The sequence below is a fragment of the Centruroides sculpturatus genome, unplaced genomic scaffold (genome assembly GCF_000671375.1).
Source record: "Centruroides sculpturatus isolate CEXI.00-Female unplaced genomic scaffold, Cexi_2.0 scaffold235, whole genome shotgun sequence".
Taxonomy (NCBI): Eukaryota; Metazoa; Arthropoda; class Arachnida; order Scorpiones; family Buthidae; genus Centruroides; species Centruroides sculpturatus.
In genome coordinates, this window is record NW_019384436.1 from 571,223 (window position 1) to 586,647 (window position 15,425).

Consider the following 15,425-nt stretch of genomic DNA (forward strand, 5'->3'; position numbering starts at 1 on the left):
ACTGTGAATATGTCTAAGAAAAAATAATCTTTTATAAGAACAGAATTTTGAATGTTGTGGTAACAACTGAGAACTGGTTTAATATTAATATCAGAAAATCCAGCAGTATAATTTATATTACTAGATTTTTTGGTTTGGTGAATGTTTTTAATATTTTAATGTTGTGCTTTGTGTAATTTTTATGAAATAACTTTGCCTTTAAACTATATTCAAATATATTAAATAATTGGCTTTTATTCAAATATTCTAAATTTGTAATTAATCTATTTTAGAAAAATATAAAAGACATTCAAATATCTGTGACTTGATTTTTAAAATTGTTGCACGACACTGTATGTGCAACTGCTTATATAGTGGAATCTGGTTTCTACGAAATCATTTTCCCCATCATCCAGCATAGGGATTTACTTGTTAAATCTAAATCAGAGCTACCTTGGAAAGATAATAAACACACTGAAATAACCTTGAATACATGTTAAATCAAGCTAGTTAACTTGAATTCATTGAACTGCTCAACTCAAATGGGGTTTTGATACAGTATTTTCATAAACTCTCCAGAATTTTAATTTAAGTAATATAATTAACATTCATCTAGCAAATAAACTAATCAGAAACTTTTGGTGCAGGAACCATATATAATTAAAAATGAACATGTGATGGTGGATGGGTTGTGGTGACTTCCAGGCAGTATATGTGACCTAGATATAACTGCCATTTGAATAATAAATAAATAGATTTTTGATAAATTAATTTAAAAAACAATTATAGTCTGATTCTATGTAAAAATTCTAACCTTTGTGGCAAAATTTTAAAAATATAGCAATCCTAGAATTGTTTTTTTTTTTGTGATAAATAAAAACAACAGATTGATTCTTGGTGAGAAATATTGCATTTAAAAAAATCCTTAGGAGTGAATGGATCACCCATTCAAGAAAGCATTTCTTCATAGCTTATTTAACCATTCAGTTAAGAGTTTTTGAGTTTCTGGACTACATCCAGAGGTTTACATTGACACAATGATTCTATGTAATAAGACTCATGGAAATGTTATATTGATAGTTTATTGTGGGTCACTGATAAACCAATGTGCAAAATCTTGATTTTTAGCCAAGTCTTCATAACTCAAAATTTTTTAATTTCAAGTCCCAATACTTTAATATTGGTTAAGGACATTCACAAAAAATTTACTTCTATTCAATAATTATAATTATATGTACAGTACATGTAATATTTTGTATTTTCAGAAATCCCAATGCATTTTTAATTGTTCTTTTTATGTATGACCATTTATTGACCTTAATATATAAGTTCTCCAAACAAATTCAAACAGAGAATTTGTTTGGAGAAATTAACAATTTTATTATTATAATTTTTGCTATAAGTAGTAGAACAAATTGTAGCAATATATTTATTTATTATAAAATATTTTATTTATATTTTGAAAGTAAGTAATATATTATTTTTCCTTAATAAATATATTTTTAAAATTATTATGCAAGTTTAATGTTAAAATTTTATATTTTACAATAACTTGAAGTAATTCAAAAAACAAAGACCCAAAAAGAAAAGCTGTGCTTAGTCTTAGATAAGAATGAATATATAACTTTTACTTGGAAACATTCTCATATGCTAATAAAATTATTTAAACTCAAATGACCAATATTAACAAAAGACATAACTCCTGGAAATGCCAACTACAATTTTAATCAAAGTATCTAGTTTTAAATATTCGTACTTTATAAGTGATTGAGATAGCAGTAATTATTAATGATACAAATACAAACTTTTAGTAATAATTATTGAAATATTACATGATACTCAGACTTTCAAGACAGCATTGGCAAATTGTTACACATTTCATTTCAGATCTTATCAGATATACAGAACTTATCCAACAACATGCAAATTTAAAACTCCTGATACAGTATTTATAAAAATGTAAACTTCTATTTAACTGCAGAATTTTTTGTCTTCTGAACTGCAAATTAACAATTACTTTAAAGTTGAATATCAACATAAGTTACACTCATGTCCAAAATGTAGGCATAATCATTCATTTGACATATATCTCAGGAACTACTGACCAGAACAGCATGAAACAACATACAAGCAGAACATTGTGTTCTTCATAAAACAATACAATTTGCAAAATCTAGCAATAAGTTGCATAAGTTTCCAGGCTGTTACAAGATTTTATTTTAAAAAACTAACTTTTATAGTATTAAGCATAATAAATAAAATTGTGTGTGGCACCATTTGTTATGAGATTTTGTTATAAAAAACTTTTTCTATTTTTAATTTCTATAAAATTGCAAAAAGCTTAATGTTGAGGGTAGATGTGAGTTTCAAAAAAAAAAAACTGTAACTGTGATTTCTTTATTATTCAATTCTTTTTAACTTTTTACACTTCTCACGCGTGATTAGTCTAACGTTTCTTTATTTTTTAATTTCTNTAAATTTGTAATTAATCTATTTTAGAAAAATATAAAAGACATTCAAATATCTGTGACTTGATTTTTAAAATTGTTGCACGACACTGTATGTGCAACTGCTTATATAGTGGAATCTGGTTTCTACGAAATCATTTTCCCCATCATCCAGCATAGGGATTTACTTGTTAAATCTAAATCAGAGCTACCTTGGAAAGATAATAAACACACTGAAATAACCTTGAATACATGTTAAATCAAGCTAGTTAACTTGAATTCATTGAACTGCTCAACTCAAATGGGGTTTTGATACAGTATTTTCATAAACTCTCCAGAATTTTAATTTAAGTAATATAATTAACATTCATCTAGCAAATAAACTAATCAGAAACTTTTGGTGCAGGAACCATATATAATTAAAAATGAACATGTGATGGTGGATGGGTTGTGGTGACTTCNCGTGGATCAATGGACAAATATCATTCATTAGTTTCTTTTATATTTGCAAGATAAGCTAGAGGTCTCAAATTTTCTGTTGTTTAGGGCCTACTCAGGGATTAGGAAAAGGGCAACCGAGACAAAAAGAGGGAATTTTTCCTATTGTCCCAAGTGTCCGATTCATGGGCACCTGTGACTGAGTGTCTGGCAAAAAGATCATTCACCCAAAGCCATCTGTATACAATTTGTCATAAAATCCTAACACAGCTGGCCATAGACAATATTTTAGAATACATGATAATGACTACTAAAAATAGTTGAAAACATTAGTTTTTTCATTATATACTATTCCTTTTGCTGAATTTTTGTTTTTGAAGAGCTGTTTATCAGACATTCTTCTATTACAACACACTGTTAACATCAAATAGCATTCTTGTTGAAGGATGTCCACTTTCCCCCACTGGTTGACATTCAATATCTGTTTGAAATTTGATCCAAAATCTGAATATGATGCTGTGCAGCACAGAGCCCTTGACACATCTCCGTGACTGATCTCCTTCAATAATTTTCCCCATTCCTTATTTTCTATATATCATATTGTAATGAATAAAACATTGTATCTACTTATATGGTAAGCAGATTCAAGCAAGCAATTGCTTTGATGAATTTAGATGGAGAAACTAGATTATCATAAACCAGTGGTTCCCAAAGTGGGTGCTACCACCTACATTTGTGGTAAATCTATGGAGGGTGAAAAGAAGCAGGAGACACTGTAGGCATGGTACTGAATGGTGACTATAGGTGAGGTTTGGGGTCACTGATAACCGTTCCCATTCCTTTCCTTAAAAAGGGTAAAAAGAAACATTGCATTTAATGGTTTCCAGATGTGGAAAACAATGTATGCCAGGACACAAAGTATGAGGTTCATTTTTCACACAAGAAATGGGTTGGGGTCGTTGTGTATAAGTTTATGAAACCAAGGGGACGGTGGCTCGAGAAAGTTTGGGAATCGCTGTCATAAACGATAAACGAATCGCAGAAGCTAAAATGCTATACGACCCCTCGCGTCATCGAAAAGCGAAGCTGGCTGATGAAGATCGAAACTGAAACCTGAGACGTAAATCAAAAAATGGTGCTAAAAATGTTTAGCACCATTCACCGCAGGTATGGACAAAACGGGGAACGCACAACATGGCGATAATTTTATCCCAAAATGAGAATGTGTCCGTTTAAATGAGGACTTGTGGTAATTTACCCTAGTTAGGTATGGATTTAAGATTTTGAAAATTTTAAATATTTTGTCATATAAACAGTATACGATTTTATATACTTTTTAAAATAGATTTTACCTAGAGGATTGTTATTGAAAATTAAAATAACCACATAAGACTTTTATAAATTTTTTCAACTTGTCATAGACAGCTCTGATCGTGATAAGATGAGGAAATTAATACTTTTAATTGCATAATTAACCGACAGATGGCAGTACGCGAAATAAACAATTGCGTTTAGGGTGTCCGGTCAATATCAGTGACAGGTACCACAATATGGCGACCAGGCGGTGCTGAATACCGCTCTCAATTTATCAGGAATAAATTTGGAAAAAATGCAACCTCTTCCAAAGAAGGTAGGAACGAATGAAAAATATGCTGGTGTTTATTTCCTTTAATTGAAAAATACGATTTTATGTATATGTTTAATCTAGTTCTATAGTAGCTCTATAGTATACAATATAAAAGAATTAAATTAATCATTTAATGTTTTTTTTTATATTTTTAGGGTAAAGCATCTAGTAGTCTAAGAAATATACATAATGAACAACTTTCCAAGTTACAGGCGAAACACCAACAGGATGTGGATTTTGGAGATTTGCAAAAAATTGAGGGTCAAATTTGACCCTCAGCTTTTTGCATTTTTCCAATATTTTCCTTTGTTATATATAACAGTCTGGAAAGTTAAAATTTAATTCAAATTACGTCATCTAAAGTAAGAAAAGGTACTACTAAGCATTGCTGTAAATCTTTTTGTACAGAAAACAATTACTATGGCATGTTGTTGCTTCCTGCATGTACACAGTGCATAATGATCGCTGGTTATAAATTTGTTTCTCAGCTCTGTTGGGAGCAAAGTCTATTTCTGAAGCTTCTGGTGGGTTCTTGGTGGAGGCTGACGATGCAAGTCATTTCTCTAGAGCATCACACATTATGGGATTTAGGCCCAGAAATCTTGCAAGCCATTTCACGTGACAAATAAATTCACTGTCAAGAAAGTCATTGACAAGTGTGTGGTCATTATTATCTATGAAAATGAAATATCATCCATAACTCTTTGGAAAAGTCTCATGGGATTTCATAACCTCGTTTCTGTACTTCCTTGCAAAAATATAGAGCTCAGTGTGACCATTAAATATAATGAAATCCCATAATATGATACCACTTACAAACTAGTCTTTTTTCACAGTTTTCATGGGATTGTATTAGATTTCTTGCTCTATCCAGATTCTAATCTGACCAGAATCATTCTGTTGACTATATCTGGACTCATAAGGAACAGAACATTGTTCCATTTATTCAAAGTCCACTGTAAATGTTCTTGACACCATCTTAAAAGGGCTCTTCATGTATCAATGGAATGCAATGTATTGGATGCAGTGGTGTCCACTAACTGGCACAAGCTATAAAAAAGGGCATCATACATTATGCAAGGAGCTTCACATTATGATTCAATGTCAGATCTGTGCTCCTACAAAGCAGCACTGGTTGCACTCATGACTAACTTGGCCTTGAAAACAAGAAATGGGAGTTTTGGTTAACATATGAAGTTGCGTGGATCAATGGACAAATATCATTCATTAGTTTCTTTTATATTTGCAAGATAAGCTAGAGGTCTCAAATTTTCTGTTGTTTAGGGCCTACTCAGGGATTAGGAAAAGGGCAACCGAGACAAAAAGAGGGAATTTTTCCTATTGTCCCAAGTGTCCGATTCATGGGCACCTGTGACTGAGTGTCTGGCAAAAAGATCATTCACCCAAAGCCATCTGTATACAATTTGTCATAAAATCCTAACACAGCTGGCCATAGACAATATTTTAGAATACATGATAATGACTACTAAAAATAGTTGAAAACATTAGTTTTTTCATTATATACTATTCCTTTTGCTGAATTTTTGTTTTTGAAGAGCTGTTTATCAGACATTCTTCTATTACAACACACTGTTAACATCAAATAGCATTCTTGTTGAAGGATGTCCACTTTCCCCCACTGGTTGACATTCAATATCTGTTTGAAATTTGATCCAAAATCTGAATATGATGCTGTGCAGCACAGAGCCCTTGACACATCTCCGTGACTGATCTCCTTCAANATTTTGTTAGAAAGATTCTTTTGCGATACTTTCTTGTACAAAATTGAAATAACTTTTAAATTTAAAACAAGTATATATATATTTGTATATATGTAATGTATGTATCATTATATACGTATATATTTGTATATGACTAATGTGTAACAATTGGTTATTGGTTTATAATTAGTTTTATAATTTTTTTTCTAAACTTGATTATAGATTATAAACTATAAATTTTTAATGAAGTTAATGCAAGAGGAATTTTCATGACATACTAGTACAAATTTTTTGATTATCTCGAAGAAATTTTGTTTGAGAATTGTATTGATTTAGAATTTTTCGTCAGAATACATTCTGTGGACATTAATAATTTTTAGATGGAGGAATTTAATTTTATATTACTTTCTAATATTCTTTCAATAGATATAATTCCAATATCCAGCAGTGAAATAATTTTAGAACATCACCTAATCTAACAAATGAGGTCTGTGTAATCAGATGAAATTTAATTTTTATAATTTATATACTTGTTCTTCAAGATTATTTTTCTGGTAAATGCTAATTTTTTCTCAATTCTAATGACAAATTAGTTTCTTATTACATTAAACAGTTTTCTATAATCAACAGAAAGTTTGGATCAGAGACGACATATTTCCGATCTCTGTTCTCTCTTGATTACTTAATCAAATAAAAATTATACGGTATATATTCTAATAAGACGATAGGAAAAAATACATAATTATTTATTTATTTAAACTAGAAGCGGTGTTTTATTTCTTAAATATCTGATTTAATCTTAAGTTAAAACAATTGAAAACTGCAGATGGTAAAGACAAAAGGTGAATTTAGAACTAAAATATTTCTACATGTAAAAGTTACTTTATTTATTGGAATTATAAACGCAATTCCTAGGCAATTTGATATGAACTTTGACATTTTTTATGCTACGCAAAATCGTTTGAGATACGTGTTTAACTTTCGTAAAATGAATCGATTTTCTGACAATTTTTTAAAAACAAAAATATATGCTAATATATATTATTGTTGGTTATTAATTGAGTTAAATTGCTAAAAACGTATGTACATTTATATACATTATTTATCTAAATACTGTACTGTGAATATATCATACTATAGAAATTTGAAACATTTATTGTAGAAAAATAGTAATTATTGAAACTATGTTGGTTGTAATAAACATCATAACGAATTTTTTAATTATTTCTTGTTAATTTATGTCGAAAGATTATGAATTAAAAATGATTTTATGACATTTATTTCAATGACATATTATTTTGTTAGAAAGATTCTTTTGCGATACTTTCTTGTACAAAATTGAAATAACTTTTAAATTTAAAACAAGTATATATATATTTGTATATATGTATATAATATGTGTACTGTACATTACAGTATATACATACAGTGGCGTGTTTGAGCCGGCCCACACAGGCTCGCGAATCCGCTTGTTATAATTTTTAAAATTCAGTGAGCCGGTTGTTAAAATTCTTGGTGAAGGATAAACAGTGTTATACATGTTAAAAGCCATGATTTCTATGTACATTTTTGAAAACAAAAATGCGATCTCATTCAGAAAGCATTCTGAGTTAGAACTTTACGAAACAACCACACATTTAATATTTTTACATATCGTTACGAAGTTAAATTGGTAAAATTTTTCTTAGTCGTTTCCTCTTGAATGAAGAAAAAATATTTAAACAAATGAATTCCAGTGTAAGTTTGCTCATTGTTGATTGGTTGAAGTACTTGATTTATTAAATGAATCCATTTGGCCCTACGAAGAATTAACTTAACCGTTGATGGAAGGTGAAATAAAATTAGATCGATTAAAATAAAATTTTGAAATTCAAAATAAATATAAATGATTTCAGAGAATTTTAGATAATAATATAGAGAGAACAATTGCACCAATTCCTGAAACAAGAGAAAAACTAGAAAAATAATATCGTAGCAATTAGTAGCACAGAAAGCTGAGACGTTTTTAGTTTAATGGATGTAGTATTCTATATACAAAAATAAGAAACGTTTTAACTGTTGAGCATATAGACTATCTGAATTTATTACAATCAGTTTATTAGGAAAAGAATTAAAAGATAGGGACACTATACCTTTTGCAAAATCGTGGCTAAATACAAACCATAGCTTAGCCACAGATACTAGAATACGTCATAAATCAGAAAAAACTTTTAGTGTAAATTGCTGTTTGGAGCTTATTATATATTTTTATTGAACTTTAAAGTTAGAAGTAGAAGTTGTTTGTGAAATTTTTAAGTAAAATTTTATTTATACATGAAAATATGCTAAATAAAAAATAAGCATTGAATTTTTCATGTTTTTTGTTATGAAAATTTCTTTTAAAAGGGATTCCAAAACATTTTTAACGTATAGGTAAGTACGTAAAAAATACTTTAAAAGTGATTTTTGGAAATTCTACACTCAGTTTTCTTTCTTCCTTTCACTCTCTCCCTGCGCCCCTGAAGCGAGTCGATTGTTAAAAATTTGCCAACACACAACTGTGTATGTGTTATATACTTGTTCTTCAAGCTCATTTTTCAATATATATATACAATATATTTGTATATATGTAATGTATGTATCATTATATACGTATATATTTGTATATGACTAATGTGTCTATACTGTATATTTTCTAGACGATATTTAAATACTTACATTGTTCTTATGTCTTATTATTATTATTATTATTGTTCTCAAAGCAATTTGTAGATCATTATAAAGCTTAAAAATGGATTTGTTATTGAGAATACATTTTGTGATAAAAAATTGGATATCTACCAAATCTAGAAAAGTTTACCAGCTATATGTAAAAAAAAAAACGGCAACTGGTTGCTTAACTTTTCTGGCAATGTTTGCTGGCACCATCTGTTATGATATTTTATTGTAAAAACTTTTTATATTTTTAATTATTATAAAATGGCAAAAACTTAATTTTGAGGGTAGGGACGTTAAAATTGTAAATGCTAATAACAAGTAAAATCGTCATTAATTTCAACTCTACTCGGAATATGACACGAACCCCTTTATCTTTATCTCTCCACCCCCGTCGACCTTTAACTACCAAAATTTAATAGCATCAATCCCCTAATACATAAATCTTTCTGCAAAATGTCAGAAATTTTCGACAAAAAACAGAGGAGTTATTAAGCTACAAAGAGGGTGAACAAAATCGTGCTTCCCTACATATACTCACACAAATAAACACTAACATCCATACATACATATAGGAAAAACCCAAACTTTTTTTTGCATTTCTCGGTTTTTTCGCTGCTTTTTGGACTCGGGCAACCTTGAAACAGGTTCTCTGAGTCCAAAAATATAAACGATTTACCAAAGCGAAAATAATTATATATATTTTATTTGAAACAAAATATTAAATGAAAACTTTCATTAGATATTGACAAAGACTAATAGTTATCTGGAAAGAGATCAGATATCACTAAGTATTATTCTACACGAAATATACACTTGACATAAAAGCTCCAGTTAGAAAACCTTCGATTACTGCAAAACTTGGCATATTGCTATGTAAATTATTGGGGTGCAATTTGAAAAAATTGTATACCTATAAATTCCCACTCCCTCTTTCCACTATCGCCCATCCGTCTGTCTTTTCGTAATCTCAGTAACGGAGTTAGATAGATGAAAAACGAGACCTTAGGGACAGGAGACCCCGATTAACTATATTCGAACTTCCGATGCAAATCGGAAGTCACGTTATTTCAATTCAAAAATTCCCCCCGAAAGATGCTAGATAGATAACCGGCACGACTCTATTGTTAAAGAAAAAGTATGATGTACAGGGGCAAGCAAGCTACTGTTAATTTGAGTTAGAAAGCATATATTTTAAATTAAAAATATGGTTAAAAATTGCAGCCCGGCATTGTGACGATATCACAATAAATAATTGCTCGTTGTATTTGTTTAAATCTTCGTACCTCCGTTTTGTTATCATTGAACGAGTCATAAAATGTGTGAGTAAAATTTCAAACTCATTACTGCTCTATGGATAAAATTATGAACCAAACTGTTTGGTGGTAGGTAATACTTGTAATTTCGAATGCAGATCGAAAATTTGGAACGAACTGTCAATTTGATAAATGATAACTGATGATAGCTTAACGTTTTGATTTGATTACATTATTTCGATCAAACTACGTAAATCGTGTCTTCTAGGCATGACGAAGCTGTGTTCAAAATGACTTTTATTCACTGGATCAAATAAGCAAAGTTTTCACCAAAAACTACTTCAGGTAGTTTTGACCAAACAGAAAAAAAAAAAAAATTAATTTTTCAGTTTAGATTCTCGTCGCACATTCGAAAGAGTGGTTATTTTTCATCAATCAGCTGTTTTGTTGATTTGTTTGATTTGAAAATAACCAATGAAATAGCCAATGTGATTTCATATTTGACATATCTATATATATAATCGAGACGGGTTGATGATAATAATAAGTGCAGAGCCCAAACGGTTAGGAGTTGAAAGTTGAAATTTGGTACACAGTTAGAAAATGCACACTAAGAAGGGATTTTTCGAAATTCCTTCCCACGGGGGAGAGGGACAGGATTAAGGCTTAACACTTCCATCAACAATGGAAGTGTTAAGTGACAATGTAAGAGTTAACAATGGAATTGTTAAGAGAAAGCGACGTGCAAGACGCAGATGCAGTTTTTTTCGTTTTTGCAGGAAATCGAACATATTTTTAGACCCATCTAAAAATTCTCTAATTAGTCCGGAAACAGGAGGACCAAATTCTTGCATACTGTGAAAACGGGTAAGGTTGACTATAACGTAATAATCTTAATTTTCACTATCGTTACCTTTGCCCGAGCAACGCTGGGCGTACCTGCTAGTTCTGTAATATAAATGGCTTTTTATTTACATTTTTATTTCTAGACGTTAATTATATTGTACATTTGATATAGTTAACATGTGAAAATAATGATGTATCGTAACAGTTTCATTCATATTTTTAATTAATATTTCTGCTGAATACGAACAACTGGGAGTTTTTCCGTTACAATATTGATTTAATTTGAATATTTAACTCAATAAGTATTTTTCTTAGTTTATGCTGAAATGTTATTTATTTGCGAAAATTAATATTAGAAAATATATTACTAAAATTTTTAATTTGACTTGTTAAATTACACGAAAGTAATTTCAAACGTTGCAGAGTAGAATTTGAATCAATTACCTTGAACCAGCTGAAAAAGTACTCGTAATCTACGTCTAAAAATATCTTAAAAATGAATAGCTTAATACGAGTAGCCATTTAATTTCTTTTTAATAAATATAACTGAAAATGATTTTAAACGTTTAATTAATCATCAACGTTATTTCTTCAGTAGATTACAATGAATAATAGTGAATAAATTAATTAAATCCAACCTCTCTGAAGATGTGACATACAACCACCATCTCATTCCTTTGACCTTTAACCACCAAAATTTAATAGCATCAATGCTCCCTCATACACAAGGTACCATGCCAAATTTCATTTTTTAAACTTTATCACATCCTGAGATTTTAAACAAAACACATACACAGAATTTTTTTTTTTTTTTTGGGAGACGATACAATTTCGAGACCTCCAATTAGGAGGTCTCGAAATTGGAGATTTGCAAAAAATTGAGGGTCAAATTTGACCCTCAGCTTTTTGCATTTTTCCAATATTTTCCTTTGTTATATATAACAGTCTGGAAAGTTAAAATTTAATTCAAATTACGTCATCTAAAGTAAGAAAAGGTACTACTAAGCATTGCTGTANTTTTTTAATCAGATAATTATGACGCAGGAAAAGTTTAGTTTAATTAAACAAACGTCATTATTTTATACGCTTTTCGTTATTCTGTGAATTATTTAAGTGAAAGCAGCAGAACTGTAATGTAATTTTTTAGTTAATAAGAGTGACGAAAGTAGAAACCATGGTTTAAGAATAAAGGTGATACCACTCTTATTGTTTGACTGTCCAAAACTTGTTAGAAATGTGGTTGTACTTCAGACGTTTGCCACCAGGTGCCGTCTTATCGGGAAGTCCATTTTGTGTCATTTACCATTTATTATCTCTTCATTGGATAATGTTTTTAAGAAATTCTTACAAAATCGTGTCTTTTAAATGTTGTGTGCATAATTGCAAAGGCAATGATTATCCAAAGAAACAAATAGTAAATGTATTTAAGGCACCAAAAGATTTGAAATTGTTTAAAAAATGGAAGCGAGCGATACCGTGTGCAGATCGAGAACTGACTGAACAGTACGATGTTTGTGAAAAGTATTTTGTTCCGCATTAAATTCTTCGTTCGTGGAGAGTATATAAAGATGGAAAGGAAATCATCAACATTCTTTATAAAACTCTTTCACAAACTAAGAACGTAGTGCCCAGTTTGTTTCCGAATTGTCCATCATACCTTTCTGTGAGAGCCCTGACTTGAAAAATTTTAGTCAAAATTTTTTTGAAAGAAAAATCAGAGAGAATGATTAAAACTTTTCCCACGGACTTGTTTCCTTGTTTGAGGTGACACATCGAATGTATCACCCGGAAATGATGATTGAAATTCAACAATTAGACTGTTGTATGATAATTCCTAATGAAGTTATGGGAAAACCCACGACAGATCCCGAATACAAAAAGGAGGGAGTTCGCTTTCATCCAGAGTTTGCTTTTAACTGGTGTTCACGCCCGATCCAGTTTCGGATACTGCTCAAGCTGTCGCCGATCCGCTATCCTTTTAAAGACATCCAAAGACTTCCATCCTTCTCGAGTCATCGAAGCTTCTTCCGAACCACCTGGCGGACCAGCAGGACATCGATCCGCCGATTCCCCAAGGAACCAACTTCTACTATGGTATTTACCAACGCGCGACCGATTTGTAAACTCTCTCTCGGTTAGGGACTATAGTTGATATCCAAAATTTGCGCCTTCTAAGCATCTTAATTATGTACCGAGTTGTAAATAGTTTCGATAAATAAACGGGTATTGTGAATTGTTAAATTCGTAGTAGCGTACACTTCTTCCAGTCGTCTCTCGATCCATCTCCATCTCGAATCCGAGCGCGTAAAAACGCGTCCGCTCGCGCGCAAAAAACGAAATTCGCGCGCATTAAGGTTTCTGTGTCTATCCTGACAAACTAGTCATTGCAAACGCGGTGTCGACGCTTCGATCCCGTGGTGCCGAAGCATAGGGAGCGCTCCGGCATTGTCACATTTCTAAACCCATCAAAGAACTTCGAAAAATCCATGAAAGTGATGATTTAAGAAGTCCATTATATATATGTAATGGTTTATTAATTGTTATATACTAGGGTTTCTCTAACGGGATCCCGGCTGTTTTTTAACCCGTGAAATATCTTGGGAAATTTTTCTCATTTCGAGAAATCTCGCAATTTCTTAAAAGTTCACTTTTTTCTTATTTTGTGTTAAGGTTAAGGAAATTTTGCAAATAGAAAGTATAATTAACTTATAAACTGTCAGAATACATTTGTATTTATTAATTTTAAGCCTGCTTAGTTTTTTAAATGCTCGCTTGTTATGTCATGTCACACATTGTCAATAATCAATATGTAGCCTATTTGTGGCAGGACTCTGAAAATTCTTTACTTGTCAAAACCTGTAATATCTTGAATAATTGCACTGATGCTGTCTTAATTTTTAACCATGCTCAGTAGCTTAATAACTACATTACTCTAGGTTGTGCAAATTGGGCAATGATACAAACGACTATGAAGTATGCGAAGTATGAAGTTTTTCTTCATAAACCTGATTTTAAAGCCAAACGAACTGCCGAATGTTTGATGCCGCTATTAAATTGGAGCAGCCGAGATAGACAAATCAAGAATACTAGTCGGCAAAAGAAGTATTGCAACGCATCTCGAAAACGAACTAGAAATCTTCCAGGCTACCGGTGAAAAAACACATAACATCTGTTCTCTCTTAAATGCATTAAAGACGATTCCAGCACATCAATTGAATAGGAAAGGGCATTTTCGGTAGCGGAACGTTTCATTATTAAAATAAGAACCAGATTGAATGATCGGAGTATTGACCATCTTTGCTTTTTAAAATCTTATTATAAAAATTTACAATAATATTTTGTATTATGTTTTATTTAAAAAACGAAAATTNTTTTTTGTTTGGCTATTTTTTCTTGATAAAAGATAACTTAAATGTTGTGATGGGTTTCAAGTAGTCACGACAATGACGTTACCGATTCGATTTTCGAATTGATGAAAATTCACTTCGTTTAGATTCCATACTATGTTGAAATACGTAATCAGACATTCAAACGTTTTTCTTATTCAATCTAGCTATGCTGTCTATACAATACTGTAATACTGTAATTACGAAAATTGTATCCTATTCTCGATAACTTATTCCAATATTCATTCTTTATTCAGGAGTAATGTTAGAGTACTGTATAATAATCCGAAAATGATAAAATCGATTCGATAGAAAAGTGTGCTTTTTTTTTCTTTTGTGGAAACGACTATAGGACTCAAAATAGTATGTCCATTTTTCTCAAATTCGTCACTCGGTTTACATTCGTCGAATACTTTAAAATTTAAATAAAATAAACTGAAAGTTTTTATCGGGCATTATTGATTTTTTTTCCCTGTAAGAGATATTTACGTCTGACTGCAACTAAATTTTGCAGTCGACATTTTTCACTGCAATATGTTAACGATCTTTTTCTATCCCGAGGGCATTAAGAGGGCCTTTTTAATCGTACCGTACCTATCATCGCTTCTACCAATCTCAATACTGGGACCGTTGTTAGACTGGGCGATGTAGGACGTGGTCCGACATATCCGGACATACCGCTGATGAAAAATTCCTGGTTCTCTGCTATATGATCGTTAACATATATCAGTTTATCGAATATGTACTGTACAGGTAACCCCCGTATAACACGGTAGTTACGTTCCAAAAAATTGCCGTGTTATGCGAATCCGTGTTATACGAAACAAAGAACTAATACGAAAAGGAGGGTTAGGTTCCAAAAATTAAAAAAACATGCTAGTATATTTTCATAATTAAGATAAATATCTTCATTAAAATTTTTTTAAGTGATACATATTAATATAAATTAAACAATGTTTTCTTCGTCATCACTAAAAACACTATTAATTAACCGAGAGCGTTTTCTTTTTGGCAAGTTATCCTTATCCTCT

The 15,425-nt window shown here is 30.9% G+C and overlaps 1 protein-coding gene across 1 annotated transcript in view; it reads left to right on the plus strand.

Annotated features, from left to right (window-relative positions):
- Nucleotides 1-15,425, plus strand: part of LOC111619926 (F-BAR and double SH3 domains protein 2-like) — a 199,857-nt gene that overhangs the window by 81,359 nt on the left and 103,073 nt on the right. The window contains exon 5 of the mRNA XM_023361748.1: nt 4,647-4,730. Coding sequence (XP_023217516.1) covers nt 4,647-4,730 — 84 coding nt within the window. The remainder of the gene's footprint in view (nt 1-4,646; nt 4,731-15,425) is intronic.